Raw genomic sequence first — 22710 nt, 5'->3', positions numbered from 1 at the left:
GTGAAGTTCGTACTCTTGGATAGAAGTCATCTACAGAACACACAATTTTATACACTTTAATATTTCTGGGAACCAAAAAGTGAAATTACTAGTGATTGAGGAAAAAAAGAGCATTCAAGGACATCACAGCTAAGGACCTCAATGTCCGTTATCACACCCATAAAGAAGCATAAATGGATAGTGCAATTTTCAAAAACTGGTTCCACAGACATTTTGTACCACAAGTTCAGCAATTTCTAGAACAGAAAGGATTGCCACAGAAGGGTGTCCCATTGTTCATTAACACCTCTTCACATTCCAGTGAGATGATTATCATACCTGATGATGGTCTCATCATATCGACGTTTTTAGCTCCTAACATGACTGCCATTTTACAGCCAATGGACCAAGACATAATTGCATTCGTAAAACAGCACTGCTGGGCTACTCTACTGAGAATGTTAGTTGACGAGGATGATTTGGTGGCATTCTAGAAGTTCACAATTCTATATGCCATTCAACGCATTTCTGATACCTGGCAGGAAGTCAAGCCACATACACTAGGTCAATCATGGAGGAAAATTCTTCCAGATACAGAAGAAAGTGGTTTTCAAGGCTTCAATAGTAAAGAAAAAATAACTGCACAAATAATGAACAAAAAAACAAAACAAAGAACTGTTTTAAGAAATAACACATCTAACAGTGTCTATGCACAGAACTTGCATAAACTTTCAAACAAAGCTGTTCTAAAAAAAATTTAGTATCCGTGTTTTTCGATTATTTGTGCATCTTCTCCCCCAAATTACCCCGAATAATTAGATGATACTATATTTAGGTGATTGAAATTGCTACTGCTATATCTTTCTTATTTTTTCTCATAGCAATATGCTGAATTTTTTTTGTCAAGCTGAAGTAATTTTTATTCAGAGTTATTTGATTTTGAGGAAATTCTGGGAACACTGATAATATTGCCTCAAAAATACCATTATTACAAATATAAAAGGGAAGATGGCATCAAGCTGTAATAACCCTGAAGCTTGCTGCAGCTTTTCACAAATACAGGATCAGTGACAGGTAAATACTTCACATCCTGCTTATTAAAGCATGCTGTCAACATACTGAAAATTTTGCAGTCAAGAGAAGGTCTATTTGACAAGTCGCTAGAGAAACTCAGCAAGAAAAGACTACTGAAATTAACAATTAATGTAAGGATTAGAAATTACAGGCTGGTAATGACCATTGGGATGGTAAATCTGCTACCATCATTAACAACTAATGGAATGGTAGATAGGACTTCCTGTGACTCTTTCAAATTGTAGTACTCAGTGGCTTATGTGAGTACTTGCATTTCAATCTAGGACTGGAAAAGAGCAAGCTAAGTTGTGTACGAAACTTTCACTAAATTTGACCTTCAGTCCTGTACTAAAATATTAGTTCTTGATACAACAGAATAAAATACGGTAACTTTTAGAGAGGGGTGTGTGTGTGTGTGTGTGTGTGTGTGTGTGTGTGTGTGTGTGTGTGTGTGTGTGTGTGTGTGTGTGTGTGTGTTGGCGCGCGCGCGCACACGCACGGGAGTGTGTGTGCGCGGGCTTGTGCGTGTGCACACATTTGCACATGTTCTGAGTGCCAATTTTTTTGAAAATAGACCTCTTGTATTTACCTTGCAGACATAACATTTATAAGTACCAAAAACATTTTTCAGGAAAAAATGGGTGGTGAAAGTGTAGGAATCTAACAATCCTTAAAAAGATTCAAAATGCTTGGTATGGAATTGATGATAATAAACTCCACATTGGAATTCATCAAGGATAAGTCATGGAACACTTGAGAATCAAGTCAATATGCTATTTTCCTTGACTTCCGGAAGGCGTTCGATACAGTTCTGCACTGTCGCTCGATAAACAAAGTAAGAGCCTACGGAATATCAGACCAGCTGTGTGGCTGGATTGAAGAGTTTTTAGCAAACAGAACATGTTGTTATCAATGGAGAGATGTCTACAGACGTTAAAGTAACCTCTGGAGTGCCACAGGGGAGTGTTATGGGACCACTGCTTTCCACAATATATATAAATGACGTAGTAGATAGTGTCAGAGGTTTCATACGGCTTTTTGCGGATGATGCTGCAGTATACAGAGAAGTTGCAGCATTAGAAAATTGTAGCGAAATGCAGTCCATCAACAAAGGAGGTGGCTTACAAAACACTCGTTCGACCTATACTTGAGTACTGCTCATCAGTGTGGGATCCGTACCAGGTCGGGTTGACGGAGGAGATAGAGAAGATCCAAAGAAGAGCGGCGCGTTTCGTCACAGGGTTATTTGGTAACCGTGATAGCGTTATGGAGATATTTAGCAAACTCAAGTGGCAGACTCTGTAAGAGAGGCGCTCTGAATCGCGGTGTAGCTTGCTCGCCACGTTTCGAGAGGGTGCATTTCTGGATGACGTATTGAATATATTGCTTCGCCCTACTTATACCTCCCGAGGAGATCACAAATGTAAAATTAGAGAGATTCGAGCACGCACGGAGGCTTTCAGACAGTCGTTCTTCCTGCGAACCATACGCGACTGGAACAGAAAAGGGAGGTAATGACAGTGGCAAGTAAAGTGCCCTCCGCCACACACTGTTGGGTGGCTTGCGGAGTATAAATGTAGATGTAGATGAATATATTTAATTTTAACAGTATGAGAGGGATAGATTGCCAGATAGAGGAGGCATTGGGTCGCAGACACAGATAATGAAAAGATTGTCTGCCTAGAGCTCAAGCCTTCTCTAATGTGGTGAGTAGCAATCTATCCTTTTTCATATTGTTGTTATTCTGGCTTGACTTCCCATTGATATATTAGACTTTTTTAAATAATTTCAGAGAACAGCAACCTACAGAAAGTTATTGAGAATTTTTAGAGTTGAATGTGATCTTTCTAGGGGAAGCATCATCTCATGGAATATTTTTCCATGCTCCAAGGGCTACATCGTGCAAAGTTGGAGGGCAAAAGTGATCAGAAGCAGAGAATGCAGTTTGTGATATTTCTGTTGTCCTTGTCAAGGCTTACACTGAAGTGTGGTTTGGTGCCTCTTCTCAGTCACGGCACTGTATTTGGATTTCAGCATTCCTTCAAAGCCTTAAAAATATCAGGTTGTTGGTCATGATCTCTCGTATGGCTTTACAGAAACTGAAAAAAACATTTGTGGTACCTGTCTTCTGAATTTGTCACCTTTGATCTTAATTTGTCTCCTGAATAAAAAATTAAGCAATCAACACACTGACTAATGAGCTGCAACTATCAGATGAATATATTACCAGGGTTCATTTATAAATATTCATTCTCAGAATTATCAATAATGGGATTTAATAGTTTCTTCTAATAAAACAAAACTATTTTCATCCGCTTTGGCTTAAGGGTAAAGTTCCTTAAGATAGATTATTCACAGTGGTACAAAAGACTTTATCAATACTCTACATCTAGTCAACCACTGAAAGTTGTAAATAATCCTGTTGAAAAAGAGGTCAAGCTCATGGAGGATTACAATAAACTATTAGCAAAAATCAAGAAGCAGAAGTAGAATGCGCTTCAAGTCATACGTGAGTAAAGCCCTAAGCTTCCATGGCAAAAGAAAGAGGCTTTTTCAGAGAATAACGATTTGTAAAAGAATATTTGATTCTCTCACAACATTTACCTCAGAAAGATTGCATGATGCATTCTTCTTAGCTAAATTATTAAAAGTTGATATTACAAATTTAATAATTAAGTACAAAGTAAAAAAAGTCCCATAGAGATACACCCCTGTAGTTACCTGGATTTTTCTTGTCTCCTTGTTACTGGAGTAGGAGGATTATATGTCGGTCCAATGTTTGCAGAATTTTTATGTTATTCAAATTTTTATACAGCCATGTGTAGGGGGCTAGGGAGTGTGTCCAAACTATGTCACTGCCATGTTTCCACATTTCTGTGAAAACTTTTGTCTTCTCTGCATGCCTTCTAAATTTTCAGTTTCTTGAGTGCTGCTTCTTGGACAGGGGAGGGGTGGTTTACGTCTTGTTGTTTCATCTTTGTTGGGGTGTTTGTTTTGAAAGTATACTGAATGCTTCTACCATGATTTTGGCACTACCTGGTTAGCATACAGCATTTCTCTGTACTCACTTCTCTGCATTACGACAGAAGTTGTCTCCCAAAGATCTTGTAATATTCTCCTGCTGAGCTGATAAGATTTGCTGATAATTTGGCTGAATTATTTTCTGATTTTTATAAGGTTGGCAGCATTTTTTGTGTTTTTTACATCAATTTCATATGGGACTAAATTTTTCAGCCTGCTGTTTGCCTACTGGTATCAATACTTCCAAATCATCTGTTAATTTTATAATTCTTGTATGTACTTGGGAATGGTTGTTTCTGATTAATTGGCCAATTCCTCTTCTCTTTGTTTTATTGTTATACATTATGTCCCTTTACTTCATATAATCAATTTACAAACCTGAAGGTATTCATCTCAACATTACACATTTTTTTATCTAAGAAATATGAAATTTGACAGATACAGAGTCATTAATTCACCTCCTCATTACAATTCTTCTACGCAATCTTACATATAAAAAAAACTACAAGAAACTGATTTCAAAATTGTACCTCTCTGTCTCAACTTCCTTGAGCATTATATTAATAATCTTCTTAAACAGTAACCATACAAGTAATAGCTTTGAAAACAACAGAAAGCATCATGTACAAATAATTCAGCATGAATTTACCATTTAATTGGAGGGAGATCACCCTCCAACAGTGTGGAACCAACTGCTACACTAATCTGTGTTGCCAGCCAAAGGGTCATAAGTTTTTTAGTTGGTGCTGGCACAGCAATAAAACGAATCTGGTCACCTGGAACAAAAACGATGTTTAAACATGTACTCAAGGCTATTATAGGCTTCACTTGAGAAGTTCTGATTTTTTGCATAGTTTCTGAACAATAAAAAATGTTCTTGCATATATTACAGTCAAATGAAAAAGGTTGTTTATATTTTGAACATGTAATACCACTGTTTCTTACATGTAAAATTAGCATTTGGTTCTTGACAATTCATACAGCATACATGGAGGGGGGGGGGGGGGGGGGGTAATTACATACCCCAATAATTCTTTGAACTGGAGACAGTATTATAAAACGCAAACTTGGCAAAAGAAAGAAAAAAGTAAATGGGGCAGAATGGTTGTAGCGATAAAGTCTTCAATTCAACAATCATAAAGCTAAAAGACGAGCTAAAATGTAACAAAAATACTGATTTTGTGATCCATGTTAAACACCACATAACCAAAGTTATGACAACAAAAGAACAGTGCAATTGTATGTTCATAACCAAACATAGAAACAAGACAAGGGCAGTGTAACCTGTTGTTGGAATAGAATTGAATGATTAAAAGTAAAAAGATTCTGCAAATTAAGTTTAAAAATGGTATTAATGTAAATCTTGATCAAGTATAAAATTGTTTCAATGACTTCATAGTTATTGGATAAGCTGTTGTCAACATAACAGGCTGTAGGAAAAATGTCAATTTCAATGCTTCAAACAACAATCAATTGAAAACATTTAGTAATATCAGCACATTCCTGACAGTTCTCCTTGATACTAGAGCCTGAACAACACAATTATCTAACAGACAGGAAGATTTACTAACACAGTCCACCTATGGAAATGTGCACTCACACACGGACATTAAAATCTACAAAGTTTTATGAATATGAAAGTATCGTGACAATTTAAAATTTGTGCCAGACTGCAAAAGAAAACCCAGATTCTTGCTTTTCTCAAGCAGTTGACTCAAGAATTACACTAATAAAGCATGTCTCCTAACCTGACTTCAACTTTCATTGTCACTCATGTCAAAACATAAAATGTGCTATAAGACACATGCAAACACCATGGATTAGTGGGTTCTCTTGCCAGATCTTCCCTATGCGGCTACCATAATTAATCAGTCTTTCCCTAGTATCGAGACAGGTATTACAATGGTGCCTTTAATGCCTTTTGTTACTGTGTGTCGCCCATTTTTTACAAAGATATCAAGTCTCATTGACACTCAACTACAAAAATCTTAAGTACTTAATTAATAGGTTTGTTCGAAGACAATAATGATATAGTATCACAACAAAGTCAAATTCACTTGTTTCTTCATTTGCATTTATTGCTTTAAACCAATCACGATTGACTTGTAATTAGTAACTGTTATCTCAAAGGTCAGCACTTTGCATACTCCACAAGTGGCTTAACAGAGTATCAGATTGACTGAAGTTTTGTGCATTATGCTAATTTATAGACGTGCATATTACAGAAAATTACAAATTGGCAAAATATTAAGCTACTTCATTTTACATATTAACATAAAATAGAAAAATTAAAAGGGGCCAAGATACAAAACACAGTGAAATAAATTTGCTTAACTCGTAATTTTGTGATTACAAAACAGCGAAATTATTGGTACTATCTTCTGGGAGAGCGTGTGCGGTGGTTCCCAAAGTGCACAATAAAGTTCCTTGAAAGTCAAATTTTGTAATTGGAATAATTAACAGACGAAACGGTTATTTTAGAGATAGTACACATCTTTGGAAACTGCAAAATCAAGGCAACAAAATTTATGCTGCTGCGTTTTGGAAAAAAGTGCATTTTAAGAGTCTAATGCTTTGGAACACAAAAATTTTGAATATGAATAACTTTTGAGATATTACTTTTCAGAAAAAGTAAAATGTTTGTTGCAAAGAGGAGAATAGGAGCTTTCAAATCATAACAACCTAGGAAAAAACGACTTTTGGCTTCCTCACTTCACTTGACATGCAGGCACAGTAAATCATGAATATTTATTTAAATAAATTTTTTGCAAAACGACCAAATGTCTATTGTCACTGGCAACTGTTAAATAATATAGTGGGTCAAAAGGTTTAATGACATAATGACTGAATACTGATTTAGCAAAACAAGGACAATGTAATGTAGTTGAATTAAATCAGGAGATGCTGGGGGGAATTAAATTAGGAAATCCGACACTTATTTAAAGTGCTAAATGAGTTTTGCTATTTGGGAAGTAAAATAACTGACGATTGCCAAAGTAGACTGGCAATGGCAAGAAATGTGTTTCTGAAGAAGAGAAATTTGGTAACATTGACTATAGAGTTAAGTGTCAGGAAGTCCTTTCTGAAAGTATTTATATGGAGTGTAGCCCTGTATGGAAGTGAAACATGAGAACGATAAACATTTTAGACAAGGAGAGAAAAGGAGCTTTTGAAATGTGGTGCTCACAAAAAGGTTGAAGATTAGATGGGTAGATCATGTAACTAATGAGGAGTTACTGAATAGAACTGGGGACAAGAGAAATTTGTGGCAATACTTAACTACAAGAAGGGATCGGTTGGTAGGACACATTCTGAGGCAAGGGATCACCAATTTAGTACTGGAGGGAAACGCAGAATAAAAATTGTTCTAACTGTCCCTCTGAGTCAAATCTTTGCAATCTGAGCTACAGATTGCCTATCACAGGTGAAAGGCTCCAGAAGAATGTTTGATGCCGTCTGCTGCAGGGTGTATACAAAGATGAGGTAAAAAAATTTCCGGATTTTTCCTGGTTAAAAATACACCCTCTCCTAGATAAAAATATACTTTTTCCGTGTTAACTGACAGTATACTTTTCCTTGGAACTGTAAAACTTATCAATCCTTCGAATGGTTATGGTTTTATACACTGGCGTAGAAATTCCTAGCTGCAAGAGAAGCTAAACTTTCACATATAATGTTGATCTTTTTTGCGTGTGTTGCACGTTAAGATATATCACATAAATGTCCTAGTAAAATTTTTTAACAACAACAACATAAATATCTGATCTTCTGGGCGACAAATTATTCTAAATGGTCGTTCTCAAAGAGATGATTTTTAAATGAGAGTCAAGCACTCTGTGATTTAACACATTCATCACACATTCTAGCGCATAGTTCATCTTGTGTAAAAGGAAATTTATTCGGAAAGTAACATTTTTCAAACCACCATTCACAATATTTTCCCGCGACCCATTAGAAATAGATTTGTTTCAGCAGTTTCCAGAGAGTGCCAGATAACAGGCATCACCATGCTTGCACTGCTATGACTATGCAGGAAACTCTTATGTTCGTGTGTGTACAACATTAAAAGAGCTCACATTATGTCATAAAAGAAACAAGACATTACAGGATACTTCAAGAGCATCGGAATTTTGTGAACAATACTAATACGCATAAAGTACACACTCATATGTCCAAATACAGATGTAAATTTTCTTGGATACCAGTACTGTACACCGCATGTTTGGTTCTTTATTATGGCATAATGCCACAAGCGCTAGAAGATAGAAATGTGCATTTAAAATGCAATGAACACATGAAACTAGCCAACAGTGTGGAATTAAACATTTCGTTTCAACCTCAGCAGAACAGATTAATAAAAGCCGAATTTCTTTAGCAAACCAACAAAAATAACTTCTTTGTTCTGCAAGGCAATTAATGCTTGACTGTCAGAAAGGCGGAAATAAAATAAAATACAATCTGAAAATAATAACATATTTTAGCTTCCGTAATTATGTGAATGTATTGTAATTCACATGATAGCTCCCGGTCACAGAAATATGTTTTGTTTTCATTTGACATGAGAGCAATAAACAAAAGAGGAAACAGCAAAATCACTAAATATAAACAAGGGTCACATGGACATTACCCACCTCCCCACTACAACTCAGACTGCTTTGTGTATCAGCCCTGGATCTATGATATTTCCGAACCGGGGCAACACTAGAAGATAGTGCCCCCACCCTCTCCCTCGAGTGTTGATGTAGGTCACCAAGACTTTAAAACAATCGACTTTTTAAAAATATGTTGATTTAATAGTGCGCATCTTTCTGAAGAGTCTGATAAACTTAAAACATATGTGTTAGAGGAAATGTAAGACATGTTATTTGGTTGTAAGTGTGCCTAAGTGCAGTGCCATGCCTCTTCACACAGCATTCTTCTATTGCACGTCACTGTATTTCACTCTGTGAAGTTCAAACATGTAATATTTTGTAATGGGTGCCATCAAAGTATATTTAGGACAGTGGAAATTAAAATGTCCTGTGGTGCCTCTTCTGCTTCCAGTCAGTCAGTTTGACATCCTGCCTCTCTGAAAAACAAACTCACAATTAATACTGGATGGGATTATTTGTAACTGGGAGCACAAGAACTCTTCATAACTTCTTGTTTTGTGTGACATAAAATTAAATATAGGATATATAAAACCAGTAAAAACAAGAGACAAGGAAGACAGTACAAATTTCTTCACTCCTTAAGACCTAGCATTTTTTTCTCTCCAATCTTGCTACAACTTTAAATGGTGCTTTCCTTCCTGGGAAAGAATCTATTACCTCATAAAATATCGTCAAACATTTTGCTACATGAAAACTCAAAATGTCATTATCTAATACTGAAAAAACTGTTAATACAAATAGTACACAGCACTGGTGCAGTTTCTTCATCTAATTACATGTATTTTGTCACTATCTGCTAGATAAAACTATATAGGTCTGCCTAATATTGCAGCAATTTCAACACACACCAAATGAACGAGACTGTTTCGGCACAAATGGTCATTTTTATAACATGACAGAATGTAATTCCCGAAGTACCAATATCAAATGCCTATTAGCCTTATTACAAGCAAAAAGTTTTTATGTTAGGAAATAGTTTCACATTTAATTCATACGCTCTAACTTGTGAAACATTTTTATATAAATTTGGAATCGTCATATTCTTCCACAATTTGTGCGACATCCTCGTTTCTTCTCATTCCTCGTTCTAACAAACAATCTTGTCATCACTAATTCTGTAACTATTCCTGCCAGTGTCAAAACTTGTTCTCTGGTTAACTTCACTAACCCTGTTACGATCACCAGTTTAGTTATCCTGTGCTTATTCTCCGGTTATGCATTATTATGTGTTTGTACAATGCATTTTCCGCACTGCTCCCAGAATAGAACTTTAGCGGCTGTTAGTCGGGGATTGTACCACTGGCCCTTACTAGTGTGGTGGCTGGCCAAAAATTTTCTGTCAAAACTTCATTTTCTTGGATAGATCGAGAAGAAAATTTGTCATCTTTCTTACCTGTTATTCCTGTTAGTCATTTATTTCCACTCTGGTAGTCTGAATCTATGGATTTCGCTAGTAATTATAACAATGCTGATCATTCACAAACCCAGTCAACCACATAAACAGCAACGGACATTCAACCGATCAGCTTTATTTCGCTCAGCTCACATAGCCTTGTCACGTTTGGTCTGCAGGAAAGTTTATTTCTAGATGCATCAGGGATTCCCCTGGCAGAGACATTACATACACTATGCACACATTCAAAAATCAACGTATTCCTTCATAAATCAACTTAGAATCTGCTCAAAAACCAACAGGGATGCATTTCAAAATCATATGAATAATTGATAGGCCAACGTGCTCTGGATGCTAGGCACTTTGTGAAACAAGGTCTTTTTCCTCAAGAATATGAATTTGAACCCCGCCCCCTCCCCTTCCCCCGAAATTGACGCCAGGGGCAGAAAATTCGGTTTGCCCCCCACCCCCTAGATCTGGGCCTGATGTACATGCGTGAATCTGGAAGCTTAGGAGTGCCAGTAAAATTTTTCTGGGTAGCATCTGGCTGCCTGCTCCTACTGCTTATATAGCTAACTGCCAGGTTTCCGCAGCCAGAAGCGGGAGAAGGTACTACTCAAACGCGACTTAAGACTTAACTGCGCATGTGCATGAGCTCGCTTGCAACTGCTCACATGAATCTAATGTAAGCAGTTGTGCTCATCGTGCTCATCCGAGGCAATTTGTTGTTATGCAGCACTGCATAGTCTTCCTAAAGCCTTTGACACATTTCGCTGTTGGCAGACGCTTATATGAGCACTGTGTTTTGTTGTTGTATATGGCGCATTTCCTTTATAACATAAGTTTTATTTTCGTTCTTTTCTGTCGTTCATGTTTTATTGCTGCAGTATTATTCTGCAGGAGTGAGGTCCTTTGTCAGAGTCTTGGTTCTTTCCAGTCAAAATTACAAAAATTTAACTGAAACAATGAAAAATTGCCGGGTTTTCTGGATTTTTCCTGGATCTCCCGGTTGTCCCAGGTCATATACACCCTGCGCTGGAAATTATTTTGGTTCAACTGTATATTTCGCATTCTGCATTACAGACTTTTATTTTCATGTGAGCAAGTGACTTGCAGTTAGAATGTTAGTCTTTGAACACTCTAATTATTTCATCTTACATATTTAAAAAAAAAAAATTAAAATGCTTGGTTACCTTCAACAGATGAAGCGAACAGCCAAAACACAGATTTTTAAACGGAGAGAGTTGAATTTTGTACATGTTCACTGTATTTGCAGCTCTGTTATAGTTGATTTAATTCTAAGAGATGTTAAATGAGCATTCTTGTTGTTGTTGGATTATAACTTACTCACATTTTCAGTTTTTGTGTACTGGCTGTCTACCGGTAAACTTGAGAGAGAAAGTAAAGTTTACACATGTTCTCTTTCTACTGCAGTATTACATAAATCACATAAACATTGATGTGTTTAACTCACTGACTAAGTATTAAATGTCTCACCTTCTTTGAAGATTTCTTGAAGGTTGTGTGTTGTTAGTTTCAAGCCAAAAAGGAAAGCAACACTACGATGAAAAAGCATACTCTCCCAATGATTATGACGCAGAGATATCAGTGCCAATCCATATTCTTCATTAAGTATTTCAATGATGCGACCATACCCTTTGATAAAAGGTGATTTAGGGTTGAAGGCAGCCTGAAAGAATTAACACCAACAACAAAATAAAAAAAACTAAAATAATATAGCACACTACAATCAAATCATATGCATATGCCAGAAAATACGTTGTCGATTAATGGATTGTTGCCGATTTTTAACACATATTCTACAGTTTTTGTTTTTTTGTCCTCACTGTAAACTGATCATGGAGGCAAGCAGCATGTGGTACTCACCAGAAACCACATTTGGTTGGTTACCACCAAATTCCACAAGATGGTTGACTGATGAAACATTGCAAGTTGGCACAGCAAATGTTTTCAAGGAAGTATGTCCATAGCACAACAGTGGGACATCAAAAGGATCTTTAAATGAATTCTAATGATAATTCTGAAACTTTCTATGTGCAACTAACTGAAGGTACGTGTCAGATGTCTAGACAATTTGGAGAACCCATTTTGTTCAAAATATTCCAAAAATTGACTTAGCTATCTTCTTCAGCTGCTCCAAGCACTAGTCTGCTGTGTGCTTGCTGCCTTAATGTGAATGATGTTACACCTAGCTTTACAACCAGGTTTGATTCACTAAGATTTCCCAGCTCTGAGACGTGAGATAAATCTTAACACTATGAGAACTGAATTTACACCTTGCCCCAACTGAAAACCCTGTCTCTATTTACAAGACTTTCACAATCTATGGTAGACACAATTATAATGTATCAGAGACTAGGAGCCTATACCATAATTCTGGGTTTAGTTTTCTAATTCCTTTTCAGTTTTGATTTCTTCTAAAGGTACTGTTTATTTTAGATGCACCACCTGCTTGATTCGTTAACCTAATAACCCACTTCTCTGGAACACTATTTGAAGGGATCTCTAATTCAGCAAGGGTCTCTCAATCCAAAAGTGCTCTACAGTCCGGAGTCCTCAGCATTGCATTTATTTCTGACAAACGATGATGTTTTGCAGCATGGAGAGAGAGAGGATGAGGTGAATGGATTTTCTCTACATAGTGATGAAGGGATCAAACTGTTCCTCGTAACTAATCAATCAAGTTTTAGAGTGTAGATGATAAGGCATTCAAGTTATACACACATCAAAAAAAGTTTTGCAACACCTCGGTTCCGAGAGTTCAGGAAGCTCTACAGAAACGGGAATAGAGATCAATATAAACAATATTTCCGACCTTTTTACTGCTCATGAAAATCGCACATTGCATGTTGTACCACCATACAGCGATACCTTCAGAAGTGGTGGTCCAGATTGCTGTTCACACTGATACCTTTAGTACTCAGTAACACGTCCTCTTGCACTGATGCATGCCTGAGCTGTGCGTGGCTCATGTTCATGCCATCTCTTATTTAACATCCTGTTTTTGGCGTACTGCCACCTCATTAGGTTAGTTTCAATTACTTGTGTCACCGAGTTGCTGCTTTGCCTGCCCACAAGCGGAGACAGCAGCGCTATCAATATAAGCTCTGCCGTATTATCTTTGCGGCACTGCTATTACTTCCCGGTTGTCATGTGTCTTGCTGTGAGTTGGAACTTGCCAGCAGTGGGGTTCGGACCTGGCAGTCGGACAGATGGGACGTGGCAGAAGTTTGGTCGGGTTGGAGCGGGAGTGAGGTTCGGATAGCCATGATTCACCCAACCTTTGCTAGCACACATGGCTAGAGTGGGGACGGTCTTGGTTGATCATTGGTTGGTCATCTTACTGGATGACGTGTATTTACTCGCCGATCACTTACGGGTTGGCGGAGTCGGTCGGTTGGCGTGGAGCAGCGAGGAATTCTCGGCATGGCATAGTTTGGCTGGGCCCACTGGCGGTCTCTAAGCAGAGTGTGTGGTGCTGTTCCCATTGCTACGAGGTCTGTGGCTCACCGACCCTGAACACAAAAGTTGAGTTTTGATTTGGCCTACCAGCAAGTCAAGACTGTTCACATTGTGTCATTTGAAGTTTGTTGTTGGCTGTTGGGATATACTCGCGAGCAACAGTGTGGTTTTCAAGTTGGAAAATTCTAGCCACCCTCTGGTGGAGTTTCACTGCATTCGGTTATTTGAATTGAAGTGCACCAGCGGAATTTTCTGCCTTGTGGCTGTTAATGTTCCAGTTACCTGGGCTGGCCGTTGATGTAAATTTCAGGCAGTGTAGTTTCCTCATTTATTTTTTTAAGGTCTTCAGCCTCGTTTAAAGAACTGTTTCATGTAAGTCCTTTGGCATTTTAAAACTTTTAATGTTGTTGAATTTTAAGCCTTCGGCCTCCAGCCGATTTTGAGTTTGAGCTCTTTTGCTCTTAAGGCCTTCAGCCTAAATTAAAGAACTGTTTCACATAAGGCCTCTGGTATTTAAAATAGTTTATGTTATGGAGTTTTAAATGTTAGGTCTTCGGCCGATTTGAATTTAATATGTTTACTTCAGCCTAACTAAAGGACTATTTCAGATGCCTGTATTCATTGTGGCATACTATCCACAAGTTCATTGTGGCACTGTCGGTCCAGATTGTCCCACTCCTCAACGGCGGTTCACCGTAGATCCCTCAGAGTGGTTGGTGGGTCACATAATCCATAAAGAGCGTTTTCAGACCATCCCAGGAATATTCAATACAGTTCACGTCTGGAGAAGATGCTGGCCACTCTAGGCAAGCAATGTCTTTATTCTAAAGGAAGTCATTCACAAGAGGTGCACGAGGGGGGCGTGAATTGTCGTACATGAAGACAAATGCCTCACCAATATGCTGCTGATATGGTTGCAATATCGGTCAGAGGATGGCATTCATGTATCATACAGCCATTATGGCGCCTTCCATGACCATCAGCGGTGTATGTTGGTCCCACATAATGCCCCCCCCCCCCTCCCCAAAAAAAAACAGCAGGGAACCTCCACTTTGCTGCACTCACTGGACAGTGTGCCTAAGGTGTTCACAGCCCGACTGGGTTGCCTCCAAACATGTCTCCGACAACTGTCTGGTTGAAGGCATATGCGACACTCATCGGTGAAGAGAACGTGATGCTAATCCTGAGCGGTCCATTCGGCATGTTGTTGAGCCCATCTGTACCGCACTGCATGGTGTCGTGGTTGCAAAGATGGACCTCGCCATCGAGGTTGCGAGTGAAATTGCGCATAGTTTGAGTTGTAACATAACATCCTGTGGCTGCACGAAAATCATTATTCGGGATGGTGGTGTTGCTGCCATAGTTCCTGAGCCATAATCATAGGTAGCGGTCATCCACAGGAGTAGTAGTCATTGGGCGACCTGAGCGAGGCATGTTATCAGCTTTCTGTCTCTCTGTATCTCCTCCATGTCCACACAACATCAGTTTGGTTCACTCCGAGATGCCTGGACACTTGCCCTGTTGAGAGCCCTTCCTGGCACAAAGTAACAATGTGGACATGATCACACCACAGTATTGACCTTCTAGGCATGGTTTAACTACACACAACATGAGCCATGTACCTCCTTCCTGGTAGAATGACTGGAACTGATCGGCTGTCGGATCTCCTCTATCTAATAGGCACTGCTCATGCATAGTTGTTTACATCTTTGGACAGGTTTAGTAACATCACTGAACAGTCAAAGGGACTGTGTCTGTAATACAATATCCACAGTCAACGTTTATCTTCAAAAGTTCGGGGGACCGGGGTGATGCAAAACTCTTCTTGATGTGTGCATTATTGCCAATTTGTACGTGGGTGCACCAACGTTACTAACTACTAGTATTAGACCAATACTTCCTAGTGTCCACCACACAGTAATAGTTTTACACATGTTGTAATTAGTAACATTAATTCACTCCTCTACCAGCAGATGCTCATTCATACACAATATGTATACAACAGCAAACACAACATTTGTAAACCTACTGAATTTGAACACCACATCAGTCAATTGCAGTTCTGAGATTCATACATTACACTTTATTTTAATGTACTCAGTTATGACTGCTGAAAAGTTTGTTGAATCCTATACTCAACTCTTCTAGCAGACTATGACATCACGATATTTATTGTTTGACAAGATACTCTTAGTAATAATATACTAATGTAACTGACAAAATTCACAACCTCTTAGAACACCTAAACTCTATTGATCACACTAGCGTTTGTGACAATGTACCACCTACATTATGTTAATATATTGGTTAAGAGAAAAGGTTAGGGTTTAAGGCCCCATTGACAAAGAGGTCAGTTATGTTGAGCACATAATTGGTTTTTAACACAGTTAGGGAAGGAAAGCAGACCTGTCTTGTGAAAAGAAACCATTCAAGTGTTTCCCTTGAGCGATACAGCGGTCAACAGAGAATGTAAACTACGATGACCACCAGACAGGGATTTGAATCATGCTCTTCATGAAAGTGATTCCAGTGTAAGAGGATGGAAGCATGCTCTTCATGAATGTAACTGCAGTGTAAGGAGCAGATTAAGCACTTCACTCAATCACTGCTGAAGGATGCTCTCAGCTTTATGAAATGACTTAGCTACAGATCATGAATATCTGTCCAGCTTTCAAGTTTTTCGCCACTGGTATCTTAATCTGTGTATCCCCAAGATGTACTTTGAAAGTTGTAATCACTGACAATTAAGTGTATGTTGATTAAAGTTGATGGGTTCTTCAAACATGAAGTTGACACTTGGAGACTTGTATATAGAAGCTTCGGAATATACACCAAAAGAATCTTGATGTTATCTCCTTCAGTCAGTCAGGTTGATGAGAATGTCAAGTTTGCTTTCGTGATTATGGCACTGCCATATTAGTCATGGAACCTCCCCAGAACAACTCTGTACCTGTGTTTTTGGTTGATGACTGTTGCAGACTCTGTGAGCCTTTTGAACTACCAGGATGTTTTTCACATTTACATTCCTTACACAAATCAGCCAATAAGGTCTCCTTTACACACCAAATCCCTTGATGTTTACCAAGACTATAAAAAGTGGCGTTGAAAATGACCCTTTAGGGAGATTACTGCTTCTCTGTTGACTGTTGGTGGGGGAATCAACCACTGCTAATAAACAACACTGCCCATGGTGCACTCAACTGTACTGCTATTTCATGGTGTAATTTATACAGTCACTGGGGATGCTGCTTCTGTGCTCTCCCAGAGGGTCACTAATCTGTCATAAGCAAACTAAATTGCTAAGAAATCAGCAGACTCCTACAAAGTGTGTCATCTAATGCATTTCATTTCCACTAACAGCAACAAAATCTGTGATATTATTCTCACGCATGCTGTTAGATCACAAAATCAACTTAACCTAATATTTTAACAGCTCTCCTTGCTGCTATCTTCATATGAGACACAGCAAGAGCATCTCCTCTGACAATAGTGGCCAGATGATACTATGTTCTTTCAGGATTTGGCAGCAAATGTGAAAAGAATACCCATATACTAGTACAATGGAAAAATCTATGTAGTCACAATTAAATGTTTGCTTTCTAATCTCATAGACAATCTAGGGTTCCAAAAGCCGGCATATGCCACATTCTGTGCAAATGTGACATAGCATATGTTGAACGGCCAATCACAACAGGTGCAACAGTCAAGGAGATGCCAATGTGGACTTCCCAGTGTTTGTATCAGTCACACACAAGACTGAAACAGTCAAGCAAATCACAAGCTGCCAAGCAATAGCTGGAATATAATTACAAAAGATATGCAATAAGACCAGTATTGTGATGTTGCCTCCAAATTTCTGGAACAGTGAAAGTAAGGAGTCAATTCAAATAGAGATGGCAGCAGACATCATAGGATGGCTCAGGAATTTGTATTTAAGTAAGGCATGGGGTCGTGCATTCATTTCAATAAGACATCATGATGTCATCTGTAAAAGATGTGGAAATTCATGTAATCAAGTATGCATCAAAGGGCGTAGCAATCACTGAGGGTAAAACTCTGCTATAAGAAGCTACACTAGCCAAACATCAAAGTCTGGCCACTGATTGGAGCATACAGAAAAGACGGGTGAGATATTTGTTGAAATACTGTACAAAAAGTAGAACTGTCACTTGGCTGGAAAGCAAAACCCTTTCTACTAAGCAAGACTGTAATTTTAAGACCAATCCATGATATAGTTCTAATGGAACTGCTGAACTAATTAAAGAGTAGTTCAGTAGAAGTTTACACTGCAGTCAGTTATACTGGCAACAAATAATGTCTTAGTATAAATAAATGTGAAACTCAAACAGAAATTGCAAGAATCAATTGAAATGGAATACTTGTTTGAGTCATAAATTCATTAAATGTAAAAGATCAAGTTCTCCTAGCAAAATATTCTTAAATACAAAATATGACAGTATACATGTGATGTGTTACGACAGTGAAAGGAACCTGTGACCACTGAGGACAGTGTCACATGTTCCTCCAAAAAAATTGTAACACAACTCACACAAAAATGTCATACTAACAAATGTAAATCCACCTGACGATGGAGGTTTAAACCTTTGAAACGTATTGTGAAGATACATAAACAGTGATTGGTAACAGTAAACTTGTTGTTTTATTTAGTTCTACAATTGACTTGAAATGAAATTGAAATTATGTACACCAGCCTTTTAAAAAAAAAAAAAAAACACACACACACACACACACACACACACACACACACACACACACACATTTAAATAGAGCAGTTTTTAAATTTGAACTGTGAAATTTCACACAGGGCAACATGTTCTGCCAGGATTTCTATTGCAATTATTTATCTTGGAATCATGACTTCATAGTGTATGCCATTTCCAAGCGACATTTCAACATAAAGCGAGTTGATACAAATCTTATATGTTAAAGAGGACATTGTCCTCGTGTCCAACCATATTAACCCACTTCACATCGTCTGTATACGATCAAACACTTTTTTGTTGCTACCCGTATAAAATGGGGGTATAACATTTTTCTACAAATGAGAGCGAAGCTTTACAAAGGGCTGTTCATGGACTGCACTTGAGATGTACAAATGAGATGTTGGCAACATGTTTCCATATTACATTGGAGACAGCCAATGGTAGGATAATATGTGGTAGTCAATTAAAAGCTGTTAAACAGTTGCAGATACACCTTCATGTTGGTTGTTGTATTTGAACACAAAAGACATATGTTCAATGTCGTCTATACAATGCAAGCGTCAGGGTGAGAACAGCACTCTTTTTAGTTGCGAGTGCACAATGTGGGAGCTAAGGGAATTTTAAAGATACAAATTGTTGGTGCTTACATGGTCAGTGCTTCCATAGCCAAAGTAGCTTAAGTGTTTGATGTTTCAAAATGCACCATATCAAAGATTTATACTGTTTACAGAGAAAATGGAAAAACATAATCCACTAAGTTACAAGGCATACAAAATTGTTTGTTGAGTGATCATGACAGATGGTCACTGAAGAGTGACTGTGATGAAAATTAGGAGAACACCAGCTGCTAAGTCTCTGCAGAACTGAATGTTGCACTCATGAACCCTTTCAGCACCAAAACAACATGAAGAGAGTTCCAAACGCAGGAAATTGCAGAGCTAGTTGGAATCCCATAACCACTTGTCAGTGATGCAAATACCCTTAACAGGAAAACATGATGCTGAAGCTATAAAACCTGGATTTGCACACTGTTTCCATATTCTGGTCGAGTTTATGCCACAAGAGTGAGACATGGCAGTGGTCAGTGATGACTGGGTAGCCATATCGTGGTATTCCATGGGCCCCATGGTTTTTCTGTGATAACTGTAGCGTATCAGGTTCATCCATGGTAAAATGTCTGCTTACAGGAATTTCTTTTATTGATAAATACAGAAGCTTCTTCACTGTCTGTGTTGAAAGATCTCTAACATCTCATCTCAAGGCAGAATCTAGATCTTAGTGAGAGACTGATGAACTGCATAGCCTGAAGTCTAGATAAGGTTGGAAGGTAAAATACAAATGAGAGTTGATGAAGCTACATACAAAAGATAGCGGTAGATCTATGTTAGCTTTATCTGTATGTATTTGCACCTATAATGAAGTGTTTTTCTCTGAAAATTCAGTTTTATCACACCAGCACCTAGTAGGTTAAGAGTGTTGATACAAGATCATAGGCAATACAAATCAGCTAGTGACAGGCTTAACATACACTTTGATATCAGAACATGGATAATCCCTTACAGAGAGTGAATATGGTGACTGTCCATGTAGCCTCACCATTTCACCCTATGAGTGGGCAAGTAGCTGTTTCTTCAGCAGCATCTGAGCAGGCAAACAGGGGCAGGGTTTCGCTAGTTATTGAGAACTTAAATGTTGGACTTGTTATGGAGAGTCTACAAAATGGCATCCAGGGATGGAAAAAAGTCCAACGTGCACTCAGTATGTTTGCCAAGATGTGGAGGTACAGGTGCTTGATTGGTGTGGTGAAGATTGCTGACCTACCTTGCAAGATGCAGGCAAAGCTTACTGTTTGCAGTACCCAGAATTGATCAGGGTCCTTTGGCTGGGAACCAAGTGGAGGGGCTCAACTAGAGGTTTTGTCAATTGAAGAACAGTGTAGGTGTGCAAATGATTTTGCACAGCCCTTCAGTGTTTTGTGGATGTGTACTGAATTTTACACTTGCTAACACAGATGCTAGTGGACATGGTAAGAGTTGAGTTACCGTGACTGTAGTACATGGGGATTAAGTAGAGACTGCAGAAGGCCTGGAAACTTTTAACACTCGAGAAATTATTGCTTATCAGACATTTCAGATTTGTGAGGTGTACAACAGAGATAGGGGTACATTTTATTATATGTCCACAATGCCTTTGGTTCTTAGGACGAGGAATCATTGCAAAATAAATGAGTCAAAGTCTGTGTCTGTATGGGTTAAAAGAACTCTTAATTGCAGCAAGATTAAAGTCGTTGGTGGCTGCAGATTTCTAGATCTGAGCTTTGGGATGGAGAATTGTAAAATCCACATTGGTAGGTCAGGACAGCACTACACATACGAAGCAGCTACTACTAGGGTAGCAGATTATTTGCAGAGATTATACAGATTTTTCTGGGCTTACACAACATTTTGAGATGCTCTGATGAATGCTTGCCATTCAATATGAAGAGGGTGAATCAGATTGTGTACAAAATAAAGACACTTCAAATGACACGATATTAACAGTAAATTGTCGAAGTATTCATAGAAAAGGTTCTGAATTCATTAGGGTCCAGGATAGCTAGCACACTCAGATCATAGTTGGAACCAAGCTATGGGTGAAACATTAAATATAAAGATCTGAAACATTTAATGAGATGAAACACATACCAGGGAAAGGGAATGTTTATTTTTCATGTCTACATATTTATTTCTCAACATAGTAGCCCTGGCAATGAACACGTTTTTCCCAATGAGAGACCAGTTTGTTCACACAGTCAGTGTACGATGTTTGACTTTGTTGATGGAGCCACATCACCTCTGCTTGCACCGCTTCATCACATCAAAGTGAAGTCCTCGAAGGTGTTCTCTAAGCTTTGATAACAGATGAAAATTGGTTGGGGTCAAGTCTGGACTGTGTGGAAGACAAACGATAACAGCGAACCTCATGCTTGAGCTTGTTGCAGATGTTCCAGTGCTCATGTGTGGTCTAGCATTGTCATGTTGAAGGAGAGGGGGCTCCATGTGTGGACAAACTCTTCAAATTCAAAGCTCAATTACACTAAGCTGTTTCTCACACACTGAAATAGTGACACACGCATTTTACAGTTCAGAGCACTCTAGTGGCAGAGGGATGCAGATATGTAGACATGAAGCATAAAGATGAAGAATGTTGATAACATTTGTTTCATTTTCACACAAAGCATTTGGAGGCATCAGTTTACTGCAGGGCCACATAATTTGCCATCAACACTGAAATTGAGGCTGACTGTGAAGTTATATGCATGCAAGTAACCAGCTTATGTCAGTGGCCAACCAATTTTGTTGTAACAGTTGTAAAACCATCAAAGAAAATCTATGCACAGTAGTGCAGAAGTATATTCATCACACAATATTATATATGTGGTTATTTTCTTTCAGACATGTCCACATGAACAAACATCATTTTGATCCTGCAGTTACTATGAAGTAAAACATAATAGAATTAATGACATTAGCTGCTACAGAGGATTCCCATTACGGGAAGTGGTGAAATGCCGTGAGTAATGAGGATAATAGGCCAAGGGGCACTACATCGGTAGAGTGTGGATAGACAGGAGGCATGCTAGGGTAGTATGTGCTGCTGTTGCAATGACCAGAGTCTAGATGGAGCAGTGGTTAGTGCACCTAACCAGTAAGCAGGAGACCTGGGTTTGGATCCCGATGCTCCACAAATTTTCAATTTTTCCCATTGATTTAAAATCAATGCCCACTAGCAGCAAATGTTATTGATTCCTTTGTGTCTTCATACAATATTAGTTGGAGGCAAGATCAGCTGCCGATTAGAGACTGGGATGTGTGTGGTTTCACTGCAGTAATGGAGACAGTCTTGTGAAGTAATTCTGAAGGCATTCCCTAGAATCTGACTTGAGTAGCTAGTTTGGTAACCAATGTGCAATGGAAATATTTTAGACCTAGTGCATATGAAAAGGTCTGATCTTATTGACAGTGTCAGTACAAAGACAGGGAACAGGGGTTGTGATGTTATCATAGTGATGGTTAATATTGTTAATCAGTTCACTGAGAAGGCTGCAGTAGTTTTTATGTGGAAAGACCAGATAAGCAGTAGTTATTATCCTACTTAAACACTGAATGGATGTAATTGAGTTCTAATATGATGGACATATAGGAATTATAGGCAAAGTTTAAACTGATTGGTAATCACGTTCTCGAGAAGTAAGTTCAAGTAAGTGGATTAAAGACTTAATAGACCTACCCTGGTTTAGTAATAAAATTCCGGAAGTGCTGAAGATACACAGACAGTTGTTGCACTCTTGATCAAAACAAAACACAGAAGTGTATATAGGCAGAGGTTAGTAGAAATTTGTGCA

The 22710-nt window shown here is 38.4% G+C and overlaps 1 protein-coding gene across 6 annotated transcripts in view; it reads right to left on the bottom strand.

Annotated features, from left to right (window-relative positions):
• LOC126284262 (uncharacterized) overlaps positions 1 to 22710 on the bottom strand; it is a 160379-nt gene that overhangs the window by 94172 nt on the left and 43497 nt on the right. For all 6 annotated transcript variants that reach the window (XR_007551456.1, XR_007551458.1, XR_007551457.1 and 3 more), the window contains exons 3-4: positions 11617 to 11809; positions 4724 to 4850 (exon numbers count right to left, since the gene is read on the bottom strand). Coding sequence is in view for 3 of the 6 variants with exons in the window: in XM_049983069.1 (XP_049839026.1) it covers positions 4724 to 4850; positions 11617 to 11809 (320 nt within the window). In the remaining 3 variants the exon portion in view is untranslated. The remainder of the gene's footprint in view (positions 1 to 4723; positions 4851 to 11616; positions 11810 to 22710) is intronic.

Source organism: Schistocerca gregaria, chromosome 8, assembly GCF_023897955.1.
Source record: "Schistocerca gregaria isolate iqSchGreg1 chromosome 8, iqSchGreg1.2, whole genome shotgun sequence".
NCBI classification, from domain to species: domain Eukaryota; kingdom Metazoa; phylum Arthropoda; class Insecta; order Orthoptera; family Acrididae; genus Schistocerca; species Schistocerca gregaria.
Note: the sequence above shows the minus strand (reverse complement) of the source record. Positions and strands in the feature narration are given on the sequence as shown.